The sequence below is a fragment of the Mus caroli genome, chromosome 3, assembly GCF_900094665.2.
Source record: "Mus caroli chromosome 3, CAROLI_EIJ_v1.1, whole genome shotgun sequence".
NCBI classification, from domain to species: domain Eukaryota; kingdom Metazoa; phylum Chordata; class Mammalia; order Rodentia; family Muridae; genus Mus; species Mus caroli.
In genome coordinates this window covers 72,956,378-72,972,171 of record NC_034572.1, presented here as the reverse complement: position 1 = coordinate 72,972,171, position 15,794 = coordinate 72,956,378, and the positions used below count along the sequence as shown (strand labels likewise).

Here is a 15,794-nt window from a genome sequence, read left to right as displayed (position 1 = left end):
AAATTACAGTATATCCTTTATAAAATGACGAATTGTTACGTATTCATTAAAAGTGGGCTGGGGTTATGGGCTTAGTCATACAGTGTCTCTCTAACATGACAGAAGACCCAAGTTTGATCCTGAGCACTACGGGGCATGGTGTCATATTCTGTCTGTAATCCCAACACTTGGGAGACAGAGCATCAGAAGACCAAGACCTCTGATGCATAAGGAGTTCAAAGCCAGCCTGGACTATGTGAAACCTTAACTTTTTTTTTTAAGCCAACCAACCAATAAGAATATTAAGGGATTCTACAAGTAAATTTTCAAACAGGTAGCAACATACCTCATAACTTTTTAGTTTTCTAACCACAAGATATAAGTTGGATCAAAATTGAGACAGCAAATCGAATACATCAATTGTCATATATGGAAATGTCTATGCTGTCAATAAAATTCTTAAAAAGGGAAGGATAGGAGAATTTTGTTGTTCAGAGGTAGCTGATTATCGTAGACTCTAGAAGATATACTGGTCATTTGTAATGAATCTACTACCATGTCTACTTAGAAGGTGTTTCAAGACTGCTGTATTTGCAGATCAGATGCCTCAACTTCGTGATGTAGAATTGCCTCTGGATAGTGTTGGAAAAGCTGTTGTAACCATCAGCAATGAGAGAATGCTAATCAACTCATTTCTAGCAGTTGGTCAGATCAGTCAAATGGCATGGGAATGATTTATTAGAAGAGCCAGTGTCTCTGGTTTATACTGTTCCATCAAATGACATGAAAATGGTTGAAACATCAGTAGGAATAATCATTTGGGTCATTACACAATGACAATGCTGAGACAAACATACCAGAGTCTTAGGAAAATATATCAACAGGCATTCTGCAAGCAATATGTTATTCTGAAACTTCTTGAATCTGTATACCTCTAAACTCTACAAACGTTTTAAACTCAGTTCATGATATAAACTGCGTCAGTTTCATGTATTCAACTATGCTGCCTTGTTCCTAGAAACACTTAAGGTTGATATCTTTTATTTAAGAAAAACCAAATGTGACACATGTATAGCCCTCAAGGCAGAAAGCCATTTGTCATTCATTCATAGGTAATACTCTAGCCCCATGTGCGTTGATGTAGGTGATAAGGATTCTGGCTCTCCGCTCTATCACGTCGATAAGCTTCTCAATGCCTTGCCTGCCTCCTTGACTTTCCCAATAAACCCGATCAAGGAACAGAGACTGAAGGAGCCTCTGCCTTAAGTGTTGGCTCTTCAAAACAGAAACTGCAGATTCAGGAAACCTGAAACGACAACACAATACTTCATTCTTAGCAATTGCTCAGAAATATTATTTCTCCCTCCGGTTGCTCTGCCTTCCTTAATCTCATAAATCACACTATCAAATGAGACCTAGAAAACCAAAATGTTTTTGTCACTGACAAGCAGCCACTTCTCATGAAAATAAAAATACATGAAAAATGTATTTCAAGTGAACCAAATTACCTAGTCCATTTTGAACGTGACATCCTAATTTCTTATTTAAAGGTCATTAAAGATTGGCAAATAGAGGCATAGAATTAAGATCACATTAGGTCTGAAGATGTATTTTCCATCATCTTAAGCTACAGAAAGCCTTTTGTCTGCTCTCATCAGTAACAAGGTGAAGTTTGATGAAAGAAAATGGAGAGAAGCAAAACGTGTGTGGTTTCAGCGAAGTGTCCTCTCTGAACAGCAGTTACGGTTTAAAGTACAATGACTACAGACTTTTGATAGAACAAAAGAAAAATTATTTAAAAAGAAAATTCAATTCGAGGAAGAATCCCCACTGATTCAGATTATACTTTTGGAACTTGAGTGATTGTCTGTGCTTTGCTTTGTGTTTGGTTTTGTTTGGGGAGAGTGTTATTTGGGGATTTCTTTTTAGTTTTTAATTATTTCTTTTATGTTTGACATTATAATATAATTACATCATTCCTCGCTGCCCTTTACTCCCTCCAAACCCTCCCATATACCTCTCCTTGATATCTCTCTGACTCGTGGCCTCTTTTTTTATTATTTGTTATTGCATGACTATATACTCTTAAATATATACTTATATATCTACTGTTCTATATACTGATCTATATATTGGTCTTTATATTGTTACTTATATGTATGCTTTTAGGGCTGACAATTTAATATTGATTGGATAGCCACTTGGTGTGTTCTTCCTTGGATAAGACTTTTTCTAGCTCTCAGCAATTTTTAGTTGCCTGTAATTCTTGGTGTAGAATTGAGGCCTCATGGATTCAGCTACAAAACAACTCCCACATCTGGGGATTAGGAAACACTGAAGAGGAGGGAGAGGTGTTGTAAGGCCCAGAGGACCAGGGAGTTTGCACCCATGTCTCACCAACACGGCATGAGCTAAGCAAGGACAACAATAAACATGTCATATGGATAGGCACAAGGCCAGTGTTTTCCTGAGTAGAGTATTAAATGATGCTCTAACTTATATCTTGAATGTCTCCCAAATATCATGCATTAAAGACTTAGTCCTTGGGATACTATAAATGGGGAATGGTGGTCCTTTTAGGAGGCAAGGCATAGTGGAAGATGGTGTCATTGAGGCATGCCTTGAAAGAAATGCTAGGATTCCACCCCTCCCTCTTTCTCTTTCAACTGCTGATCACCGGTGAAAAGGACCTCCCCAGCCTTGGCTATAAAAGTCTTGTTCATAAAGGAAAACGGACCATTATCCTGCTATTGGCATTGACACTGCATTGGTTACGGGGAAAGAAATGGCTAGCAGGAATATGGTGGCATTTAGTACTACCACAGTGTACACAGTACCACTAAAAGATCAAGGAAGCAGAGCCAGGTGGCTATGTCCTGAAACTCCTAAAGCTGTGAGCTTCAGTAAATCTTCCCACTTTGTAAGACAATCACCTCAGACATTACTTACAGTAACAGAAAGGTGGCAGTTGCTCTCAAATAAATTCAGCAAAACTAAACTTTTAGAGCAAGGATACTCAATGACATCTCACTGGACACCCTGAGGTCACTTAAGAAGAACCCGGCTGAACCATTGAGAGTTCATTGAACTTGCTTTTTTTTTCATGTAGGAAGACTAGAGCCAGGGTCTAGCATGTATAGTGCCATAAGGTCTTAAAACATGTCTAATCTAAGTCATAGGTTATATTCTGCAACACTTTCAGCTTGGCCTCCTCTAGCTCACAGAAGTGTTATACCATATAATCGCTGGGGTTCAAGAGTAACTATCAAATAAATGTAGTTGCACCTTCAAAATTATAGGGCAAGAACATGCACTTATTTAAAGACACACTTGGGGACAATACTTAGGACATATAGACACTAGGGACCCAGGGTCAAGAATTCTGGTGATGCTAGATACCAAAGGTTACTGAGATGGACAGAGTGAATCTCAGGAGTGTGAAATTAAATAACGCATAGTGTGTGCTCTGAGTCCCCTAAAAACATATGCTGTGCAGTCTTGTGGGCTATGTCTTAATGTTATACTATATAATGTAGTAATATCCATAATTATTAATTCTATAGCCCTTCAGCCAAGTGAGCTTAGGCAGAATACATGAGATGAGAGTATCAAAACTTCCAGTCTCTTCAGTGACTAGAAGTCCTGTTCATAAAAGAAAACAAGCCATTACTCTGCTAAGGGTTCTTACATTGCATTGGTTAAGGGAAATAGTCAATGTGTGACTCTGAGCCTAACAAAGACTTCACTCTTGCTTATTAATGTATGAATTATATAGTCAAAGAAGTTTTAACCTTAAACACATTATACGCCTTAATGCAGTTAAGGTTTAATCTTCTTTGAAAGAATAAATAAAAGTATTCATAGTTCTGTGAATGTTTAAGATAGATAGATGCATGCCCTCGGCACTCTCAATTATGCAAAGAAAAGTCCCTGTAATATCAATTTAGTAAATGATGTCTTAGGAATGTCAATTTCCCTATGCATAAATTTTCCTTGGCTTAGGCATTTAAAAGAGAGAATGTGCCAGTGTATTCTGCCTTCAATTCACAGAGCTGTAAAGCACACCAACAAGGGAAGGATGTGGGGTGGGGCGTGGGGGAGGGGGGAACCCTCATGGCACTCTCAACACCCACAGGAAAGTGTTGAGAGTTTCTAAAATCCACTTTGTCTAGGTACAAAGGTTGAGGGGAAATGATTGAAATGTAGATATGGAACACACTGAGCCACATGACAGGAAGAGTAATCTCTGTAGGACACAAACACAAGTTGCCACAAAGTAAAAAGACAGTAGGATAGGCTTGGAAGGGCTGAGTTTTCCCATTTGCTTCAGTCATACTGGGCTTATTTCCAGGTGTTTGGCTCTTAGGGGGTGGCTATGGCTATTTTGTGGGCTCTTAAGCTTCCAATGGAACCTAGTTCCCTGGGGAATCGTATTCCCAACTAGCATGGGTTATTATGAGGGTGGCTCTACTGGCTGTGAGATTTACTCATGACTTCCATAACTGAGGTGGGACTGATCAGGCTTTGTAGCCAGGTCCTGCTGTACTTGTTTTTTTTTTCAACATAGTATTTTTATTGATTCGTTGGGAATTTTACATCACACACCAGGATCACACTCACTTCCCAGTCCTTCCAGCTCTGCCTTCTCACCCTTGTGAACTTCCCCGCCTCCCCAAAAATAGAAGAAGCAAATGAAAAAAAAATCCAATTTGTTTTACCCATATACTTACTGGAGCATGGTCAAACTTCCCATGGCTAGTCCCTTAAAGAAACCTGAGTCCTTCTCCCCACTGTCCCTCCTGGCTCCCCAACACCCTTCCCCCTGCTCCCCCATCAGAAGCCATCTGTCAGAGTCTCCACTATCCCCAAATGCCATGAGACCTACTATGTTCTTACTTCCCCAGTATAGCACTATCTCCTTTAGCTTCATGCTGCCTCCCTCTTTACTCTGCATCCATTCTAAGTCCTACCAAATGTCTCCCAAATGGTTTGGGTCATCTCTGAGTTTTGGGTCAATCTTGAGTACAACAGCTCTTCTTTGTCTAGCCTCCTGCAGCCCCTCCTTTGTAGTTTTCAAGATCCAGCCCCACAGGCTGTCTGCCAACAAGACTTCTGAGTACTCAAAAGCCCTCCTACCCAGTTTAAATGGCCAGCTGTCATCTGGTGCCCTACCTTCCTACTATATTCATAACAGTCACTTGGGATAATCATGAATCCAACATCCTGCCATGCCTATTAGTTTCATTGACATGCCAAATAGTTTATTACAGATTTAGACATCTCTACTGCCATGTCCAATCCTGTGCTCTCATAAGAAAGCCTCTGCCACCTGATTATCCTGCTCCTGACAGCCCTGCGCATGTCCAACCTCACCCACATGGGTTTTCACAATGAAAGTTGAACCTGGCAGTGAAGGCAGACTGTGGAAAGAGCTGTGTAGGTGTTGTGGACTTCTCATAGACGTGTCTGCCCTTGGGATGCTATTATTCTTCTTGGGAATCTCTAGTCCCACACTTAGAGTTTCTTTGGAAATTAAATATATCTAACATAAGATGTGAGTCTTCACAAAACATTAGTTTGTTAACAAACATGTGATCTTCCAAGATGTCACTGTATTAGAAAATGTACTCTTCATTTGGGATGTAACAGCTCCTTCCTGTCATCTGAGCCCTCTGAAAGCTGAAGCAGGAAGGTAGCTGTAAGTTTGAGGTCAGCTTGAATGACAGTGTGTTTCAGGAAAGTCTGAGCTACACAGAGAATTTCAGAACAGTCTAGAGAGTGAGATGGGCTTCCCACAGTAGACACAAAACTTACTCTCTGATGCCTTCTAACAGCTTGAAGTTTAAGTTATCTTCACTTCTATCAAAGAAGCCCTTATTGTTGATGAAGACCAAATGCCTTGGGTCATTCTTCCTCTGGATAATGTGAGCTAAAGTCACAGAAGTTTGGTCCTCACAGTTGGACCGCAGTCCATTCTGTATACAGGCATCTTCCTTTCGAGGTCGGAATCCACAGCAATTTGTATCCAAGCGATTATAAATCTGAAAAAAAAATGGAAATGAGAACAAAATCCAAGATGCTGAGCAAAAGCTTGGGAAAGTCTGAACATTTCCAAAGAATTGGGAGCTTTCTGAACAGCTGACCTGCCAGAATCCATGCAGGCCAGGCTGCTTTAATGAAAAGCAGCTGTTAGAATAAGTCCATAGTTCAAAGCCCTCTGACTCACACAGAGTCCTAAGCATTTCCAGCTTCTGCTAACAGCAGATCGTCCAATTCAGGCGACCCCACCCTTGATAGCCACAGTGCCCACAGAATCACATGCAAACATGTGATGGCCAGCAGAATCTCTGACTCTTCAGAAAGGAGAAGACAGCATAGTATTTCTACAGACCCAGGGACTAGCTCTTGGTTTCTTACTGGGATTGGGCCCGACAGATTCTTACTACTTTACTGGTTATAAAGTCTACTGTGCTGGATTGTAGTATTGCAGTAGCTAACCTGAAATAAGATAGAACTCTACAGAAGGTATGAGATCCAACAATGAAACATCACTAGATTCTGAATATGTGACAAAGTTATAAAGACTTGGGGTTTGTTAAAGTGGGAAGAACTAGAAAAAAGTTGCAAAGTTGACTAGAGTATTGCTTAATGTCACTTCTTTTGATCAAGAAAAAAGTAATATTCGATAATCAGAGTGAAATAAACTTGAACTCAGGAATTTAGTCACCTAAACTCAAACCTCTGGTCTTACACCTGATAGCTACGCAACCTAGTATAGATTCCTTCATGTCACTGACTCTGTTTAGTCACCTGTATGCTATGACTTATTTATGTTGTGCAGTTAGTAGAAAGATTAATGAAATACTGTACACAGCCCTAACAGGCAGGGGTGTCCAAGATTATGACGCTGAAGCATGACATTGTTATTTGCAAACATGTTGGACCACAGTCACAGCTATCCTAAAATGTATGTGGCCTTGTGCCACAGGTTAGACACACTTAATAGGGCATACAGTCTTTACTTTAGATCTAAATGCTTCCCCCAAAGGCTCATAGAGCAGAAATTTAGTTCCCAGACTTACACTGTTGAAGTGGTAGAAACCTTGAAAGATGAGACTTAGTAGGTGGTCTTAAGTGATCCATTTAGGCCACAGAAAGGGATGAAGACCCTCATTGCTCTTCTTTGATTCTTAGCTTCCTCTTCCCTGTACCACTGCCTTTCCATAAGTACAAACTCTATGAGGGCAGCCAGCTAGGGACTACAGTCTGCAAAACTGTGAGCCAAGCTTAAACTGGCTAGAGGTCAGTTTTCATAGACACCATCATATGTTCATGTTCAACTAGATTAACACTCATGAAGAAATGAAACATTTTTAGTTTTGACTGTACTAGAATAAACATTTAGATTTTAACTCTTAAGGACAAACTTATTTTTTTATTTCTTTTTTTGTTGTTTGTCTTATTTTGGTTTGTTGTTGTTGCCGCTGCTGCTTCAGACAGGGATTCTCTGTGTAGCCCTTGCTATCCTGAAACTTGCTCTGTAGACCAAGCTGGTCTTAAACTCAGAGAGCCACCTACCTCTGTCCCTCTTAAAGATTCCAATACCTAACTCCCAGCAGTGCCATGGGCCATTAACACAGGAGATAGAACATAGGGGAGAATTATGATCCAAACTCTAATAAAAGCCATGAATGTTGAATGAATTCATGTTTGATCATAAGCTCTCATGGATTTAAGCTCTGTCAGCATCTCTGTAACAATTGTATTTTATAGTTGATATTTTTAAACCTCATGAAAGCATGAGCAATTAGAAACTGGAGAGAATGACAGAGGACATCTTTTTTATTGCTACCCCCTCATCTGACTGTTTTCTACAGTGTATTCTAAAATGTTCTCTATAATCTAATTTTGAATCATGAGATATTCTGATGATTTCACCAGTTCTCTGACAGCCTGCTGTGCTGGGCAAGTCTGACCAACACCACCGCTGATGATAGGTATGTATGACTAGTTCCTCTTCTGGGAAATAATGGCTACTGATGTTATTCAGATTCAAACATGTACTTGGTGAATACATTGCCGTGTGCAAGTGTATGCCTATGTATGCCGAGGCATGTACAGGCAAGGCCTCAGATAACGTGTTTTATTCAGTTCCGCTGCTCTCTGGCTAGAGTCATGCACATTCTTATATTTTTGCCCTTGTATAATAATGGCTTATGTAGCTATAAAATCAGTCTCCAAATTTTTCAGAATTTTATCATAGTTTTCTCTGAGTTACCATTCAATATACTAAGGATGTTGGTATAACCCTTATCCCTTAAAGTCCCTAAAAGTCAGCATTATCTGCTTGTCAGCTGGTTTAGGTGTTTGCCAAATACAGTTCTGTGTACTTTCAAGATAGCTCACCAATTTTTAAAGCCAAATAAAGCACATCCCGCATAGCTGTGAACCCCAGATGATATTTTAATGTGCTTGTTCAGTGCACACATTAAAGCAAACACTTAAGCATTGCAAAAGTACCTGCAGTGCCAATCTGTCTCTGTTCTTAAGTGGGCATCCTACAAAGAAGCCTATTGTGGCTAAATGTCTTCAGGTAAGCAATAATGATGCCAATCACCATTACTGTTTGTTTGAATTCTTATTATTTTATTAATTTACTTAATTTTTGGTGCATGCATGTGTTATGTATGTGTGTGCAGGACACCCTCCACACCTAGAGATCAAAGGACAACTTTCAGATGTGGACTCTATCCTTTCACCATATGGGTGCTAGAGACAGAGCTCACATCGTCAGGCTTGGCACAAGGCACCTTTGTCAGCCTGGCCCAAGCATGTCACTGGCCCTGCCTGAATTCATACTTTCTTATTCTACAATATAGGAAAAAAATCTTTTTTTTTTTTTTTTGCAAAAGCAATCTACTGCTGAAGAGAACTGCCAACCATCATTTTCCATAAAAGCACTCTTTCCTTTTTTAGAAAAATATATCTTTTCAATGTTTACCTAACTAAAATTACACTCAGAAAAATCCAGGTGTTCCTGCCAATTTTTTTTAAAGAGATGGGAGATATTTTTAGATATATTTCCTTCAAAAGCTTTTTCCCTTAATTCCATTTTCCTTTGGTAGTAATCATTTTGTCTGTAGGAAAAAAATATATCTTCTAAGTAACTTCTGTTCTCTTATTGCATCTAAAGCAAGGAAACGTCTGCCTCATTGTGTGGCTCTGAAGAACCATTAAGATGTCTGCAGAAAACCAGCTCCTTTTTAGACAAAAACCACACCCTATCCAGGTCTGTGTTCAAAACTAGGTACATCAAGGGGCTTGGGTTAGTTTATTCATATCATCATTGCCTTCAAAGTAACATGATTAAACAACAAATTGCAGACAGTGTCCAACAGGATTAAATAAAGACACTGAGCTATGAGGAAGAGACAGGTGACTCCTCTGGGCTCCCCTCTTCTCACAAAGAATAGAACTCAGGATTCTAATCCAGAAGTGTAAGCTGTGGTCAAAGCACCAAGCTCTCATCCATGCTGATTTTATCTTTCAGGTACTGTCTCCCATCCAAGGCAAAACATGAATTTGCTCACATTTGCATAAAATGTTAAATGATTCTGCATGCAATTAGTATTGATTACAAGAGTCTCAGCAGAAGTACAAAGAACTTCAGGCCAGAATAGCAAGGAAAAAAGACGAATTTAAAGAGTCAGTTGGCATGAGCTGGAGAAGATATACTTCATTACACTCAGTGGGCAAAAGTGCTCTACAAAAATGCTATGGGCATTTCTAATGGTGCTAACAGGCACTGTTTGCATTGGTGTTGTGGACTGGTATGAAGTGGGGTGAAGTGGCCTGAGTCCTTGGTGGACTGGTCTGAAGTGGCCTGGGTTCTTGGGAGATCCTGAACAGTACAGGTAGAATACACTGCTGGACCCAAAGAGAGTACGAAGTCAATAGAAGTTAGAGCGCCATACCCATGGGAAAAATCTGAAAATAGATTTATCTGAAAACTTTGCCATTTTCTCACATTGAACTGGAAGAACAGAAGTACAGTGAGCAGGACATTGGGGGAAATCATTAAAAGAATAACAACTGAAGCAAAGCATGCTGGGAAGCTAAAGGGAGAGTATCATGAGGATATCCCCACCAACATGGACAGTGAACTCATGTCATCCACATGTTATGGCATAAAACATCTAAATTGGATAAGCCTGCATATTGGTATCCACCGATTTTTCTTTCTTCATTCTTAACTGGTCTGCATGAACATAGGTGTGCATGTATGCATTTCTTGTTTAATAAGTCAATATCTTAATATTCTTTGTGGAGGGGGTAAATATGCTTGTTAACTTGTGTATGCACATATGCATGTAGGTATACTTATTCATATGTGTAGGTGAATGTAGAATCTAGAGACTGACTTCAAGTGTCTTTTCCTGTCACTCTCCCCCGTTAGTGTTTGACAAAAAACTATCAGTGAACCTGGAGCTCATAAATTAATCTAGGCTGGCTGGCTGGCTGATGATCCTTCTGTCCCTGATTGGTCAAGGCTGGCTGGCTTATAAGTCTCTATCTCTGACCCACATTCCCCTTTCTGGGGTTACAAATGTACACCCACTGCCATGCTTTTATATGGGCACTAAAAATGCAAATCTAAACTTTCATGAAAATTGCATAGCAAACACTGTACCAGCGGCAAAGTTACCTCCCCACCTCCTCTCTTAAGATCCTTACTGACTTTAATCAAACTATTTGGTTCAGAGTCTGTCTATAACTTGAACCTGGCTGTCCTGAAACTTGCAGAATAGAAGACAGACCCACTTTTGCCTCCCAAATGCTAAAATTAAAGGTGTGTACCACCACACCTTGCTCAAACATTAAACAACTGCCATTTTTTAGAAAGAAAACACCAAATTTAGGAAGGGAGCTTGATATTCAAGAAAATATATGTAGATAAACAGAAATTCTGCACAATGATTTACCCAAAGGCTAGCACATTGTAGTGCAAAGCCCTTAATGAATCAACTCTGCAAAATGTTGTAACTCAATTTGAATTTGACTATGTACAGACCTTCAACAAAGCACTGCCTTGTACTGAGAGCACAGTAAAGTGGTAGGTATGCCAAGAGGAGAGGAACTTATAAAAGTACTGTCAGGAGCAAGCCACCAGCTGCCCCTATGTCCGTCCTTTACTTTTGGCTAGTATCTGTCTTTGGGTTTAACTGCACTAACCATGGATCATGAATTCTGCATCTGGTAGAAAATCTACCATAATGCCATCAGCATAACAGGCAGGTGAAATGGAAATCTCAAAAGGAAATTCTTTTCCTTGGCTGGCAGTTTCCTGGCAGAGTTCCTGACTTCCCATTATTTGATCGAACATCTCACTTGCTTGTAAAAGACACTGGTAGGAAATAGATCTTACTTTCGACAATTATCTTAAGTATTTTAAAAGGCAAAGAGACACAGAATCACATTCACTGGCAGCACTCCGGGCATGGGAAGACACAAAACATTCGGGCTTATTTAGTTGTCAGAGAAACTCACCTGGGAAAATGCACTCTGGGAGTTTGTCCGATATAAACCTGTGTGTATTTGCAGTGCTACAAATGGAATCAGAGTTGGTTCCTACCATCTAATGAGTAAGGAAATAACACCACATGGTGGGAAGAGAAATCTTGGACAAACACCACAGCATCCGTGGTGCTTGTTAATGCAAGCACAGCTTCTTCAGGGAACCATAGAAAGCAAATTTCTGGAAAGAGAGGAGAGGAGAGGAGAGGAGAGGAGAGGAGGGGAGGGGAGGGGAGGGGAGGGGACAGGAAGGGAAGGGAGGGGAGGGGAGGAGAGGGAGGGGAGGGGAGAAGAGGGAGGGAGGCTGCTTGTGGACGTTGTACATCGTGGTGCGCACTAGGCTCCGCACCACGATGTACAACGTCCACAAGCAGAGGAGGGGAGCGGAGGGGGAGGGGAGGAGAGGGAGGGAAGGGGAGGAGGAGAGGGAAGGGGGAAGGGGAGGGGGGAGGGCGAGGAAGAATGTGTTCTCCCCCATCCTGTACCTATACCGCTTGGGAACTGTGTCACATCATGAAGCAAGCCATGGATTTCACTTGTGTCCTGTGCTGCCATGACAACAAATAAGCATGTACCCATGTCTAGCAGGGCAGTTGAAGAATGATGAGAGATGTAACAACGGTCTTCTGTGTCTAACATCTAACAAGGAGCACCGGCTCAAAGTTCCTGCATCTGTGGGCTGCTCTAATCCACCTCCACCCCAGAATTTCACATTGAAATCGCTAACAGTGTGCATCAATTCAAGGATGGATCTCTAGTTTCTTCCACATTACAGATTCACAAGGAAAGGCATGGTGTCATTTCTCTGTTCGATGTTCAGTGCTGTGATGTATTTAGGATACAATGTTAAAAGCTTCACTGTCTCACAGACAGGCTCTGGATAAAGGCACCAGGCAACCAACAGTCTATTTTTAGGCAAAGAAATTCACTTTCTATAATTTGAACAAGCAGAGCTGCATAAAAATAAACTCTGCCCGAGACACACCCACCTTCCTGCAATGAGTTTTAAAAAGCACTCAAAATAACAAACAGAAAAAGACAAGTATTTTTATATCCTGTGAAGTTCTGATTTGTAGACCCAATTTATATTAAGTAGAGAAATCTAACCCAGGAAGACAGGCCTGGAGAGATGACTCAGGGATTAAGAGGGCTGTTGCTCCCCCAGAAGATTCAGGTTTGATTCCCAGCACCCACACTGTGGCTTACAACAGTATACACTTCCAGTCTCAGGGGATCCAATGCCCTCTTCTATCCTCCCTGGGTCCCAGGAACATGGGTGGTAACACTCATGTACTTAAAATAAGTGAAATGTCTTTAAAATTAAAAAATAAACAAAATGAGGATGAAACAACCTAATTGTTTTCCTTAAGAATTTATATTAAGAAATTTAAACTGGAAATGAAATATACCTAATCTAAGAAGAATCTCCTTAAAACACATCCCTCAAATGAAATGAGGCAGTATTTCAGCTAACATAAACTAGGATTACAAAGAACAAAAACTCCTGTTCGTATACATCTGAAGGAACAATGCCGCTGAAAACTGGTCTTTTGTGCAGTGATGTTTGTTCATATTTAGTATTTACAAAGAATTCCTGCCAATTTTATTTTTCTCAATAAATGTGAATTTATTAAAAGAAAAATGACAAGAATAAAGACAAACTAGGTGGTGATGCTCAGACGATTCTGATCATGGCTAGAGTTGAAGAGACAAATCTGACAGCTGCCTAGACTCATTGGCTTGATAAAACTCAATTAAAACAGTAACTAATTCTGACAAATTGATTATTTGCTAGCCTTTGAAAACATTTTGGTTTTTTTTCTGAATTGGCCTTGTTTTCAAAGTTGTTTTTCCATCCACTATATACAGGATCTCCCATTCTAAGATGGGTTTATTTCTGTGCTTCTTAGACATTAAAGCCTGATTTATAACCAGCTATTTTTTTTTCCAAAATGCTGCAAGGCTTATTCCATCATAGATGTATTAAGCATTAAGACAATCCAAACCAGCATTGAGTTTACTATGGGCCTAGGCATTACATACCAATGAAGAGAACAACTCCAAGAGGATAACTCAGACGCCACAAAAAGGAATGAGCTGATTTCCACAGCACTTGCCATGATGCCTCATGCTAGTAACGCCAATGGGCTTACCACCATAGATATTACAGCTTCTTGTGCTAACTAAGCATGACTAATTTCATATGTCTTACCAGTGCACTTCCTATCTTAGAAAGAATACTTAACCACTGTTAATGAAAAAAATGAAGACTGTGTCCACATGTGTCCATGCTATGAATAATACTCACCACTGTACTGAAGTCAGACTTCCATGTTTTCCTATCTATTGTCTTACTAACGTCTCAGCACAACTGAGCTTTGAGATGCAACCCAGGAGGTGGCTGTACACAGTCTTCTCATCTTGTCACTCAGGTATTTTAAAAGTATGTACTTATAGGCAGACATTTAATACAGGTATCACTTCTCCAAGGTCATTCTTGAGAGAACCTGGCACTTACTCTGTGTTTTCCTGGGCTGTACAGAGGAGCACAGACTGGAGCTATTCCTGGTGGACTGCTGCTTACCTTGACTTGTGCTAAGGCATCAACAAGTTCACTACCCAGTGTAAACACTAGTACACTGAAAATAGCAAACGGGGAAAAAACAAGTCTCAGTATTATGAAAATACTTTTGACCTCTTGGTTCCTTTAAAAGCCTACAAAACCCATTGCCCCAGACCAGATTCCATTTGATTTGACCACATCACATTAATGGTGTTTGAAGTTCCACGAATCTTTTTGTAAATGATGTCTAAAAACAGCAACATTAACATGGCTGGGAGAGTATGAGAGTAACTGAGTCTTTACCTAGCTTTCACAATGGATCAACCAGCTCTAAGTCAACCCTTTACCCTCTCTCTTTTTTCTCAGTAACCAATAAAGAACTATGGAAAAATTTTAAACAACTATATAGTAGTATATATGTAAGTATATGTATAACACTATATGCATTACAGTGGTTCCGAGGGAATACCTGGAAGAATGAGCAGATGGATATTCATCAGTCCCAATGAGAGTTCACAGTTTTTAATTTGCTTCACAACAGATTCACCCAGAAGTCCAACTACAAACCTCCAGGGTCAGTGGGTGTCAGAATCGTGCAATGATAATAGAAAAGAAGGCAGAAGCTAGTTCATATAACATTTTAAACAGCCTTTGATTCTCAAATGACTATGTATAGAATAACAGGCTTTCCTAAACTCATCTCTACTGCAACCCTGAGTATAACTAAACCTACGAGTGAAACATTCTGATTGTGTATTATTAATCCCAGCACTGTCTGATAGGTTCATGGAAACTGTGAAAATAAATTTTAAAAGGCACAGAGCTGATCAAATATTTCTTCACTTCTGGCTAACTATAAAATTAGAATTGACCAGGAAATACTTAGTTGGTTATGACAAAAAATATGCAATTATGTATATCATGGTTTTGACTTCTCTCTTTTACTCGATACAAAAGCAAGTACCTAGTTCAGCCAACATCCTAGTGTAGAGAAGTCAAAGACAGAAGTGTCTGAGAATTAACACTAGATATGTGCAAAAACATATACAAAGCTCTACTTCCATATAACACAGTGATCCTATTCCTCAGTACAACTCTAAAAAAAAAAAAAAAAAAAAATCAGTGTATCCAAGATGTCCCATGGTCACTGCCATATTCCATGTGGCAACCAAACCATGAAATTATAACATGCATCTATGTAGATGAATGGAGACTAAAAACATGAGTCACACATAGAGAATAATTTATAGACGAGATGAAAATCCTGTTATTTTGGGCAACATGGACAAAACTGGAGAACATTATATTGCATGAAATAAGTCAAGCACAGAAAGACAAATCCCATGTGTCCCACCCATCTGTGGAAGCTTAAAGGGTCGATGTCATGGAAACTGTATGCAGAGTAGCATTTTCCAGACGCTGGCAAGGGTTGGGAGGGATGATAAGATAACATGACTAATGAGCACAGGGTTATAGCTTGGTTATAGCTTGGTAGAAGGAACAATGAACTATTCTGTGGCACAGGAATATAACTGTGGTTGACAACAATTAATTTCTTATTTCAAAAGAGCTATTAGAGGAGATTTTGTTTTGTTTTTTTTTTAGATTCTTTTTTTAAATTTTTAATATTTTTATTACATATTTTCCTCAATTACATTTCCAATGCTATCCCAAAAGT

General features: G+C 39.7%; 1 protein-coding gene across 1 annotated transcript in view; it reads right to left on the bottom strand.

Annotated features, from left to right (window-relative positions):
* Window positions 1-6: 6 nt before the first annotated feature.
* The window catches only part of Gask1b (golgi associated kinase 1B), a 56,262-nt gene continuing 40,474 nt past the window's right edge, over window positions 7-15,794 (bottom strand). The window contains exons 4-5 of the mRNA XM_021158640.2: window positions 5,794-6,020; window positions 7-1,285 (exon numbers count right to left, since the gene is read on the bottom strand). Coding sequence (XP_021014299.1) covers window positions 1,078-1,285; window positions 5,794-6,020 — 435 coding nt within the window. The 3' untranslated portion in view covers window positions 7-1,077. The remainder of the gene's footprint in view (window positions 1,286-5,793; window positions 6,021-15,794) is intronic.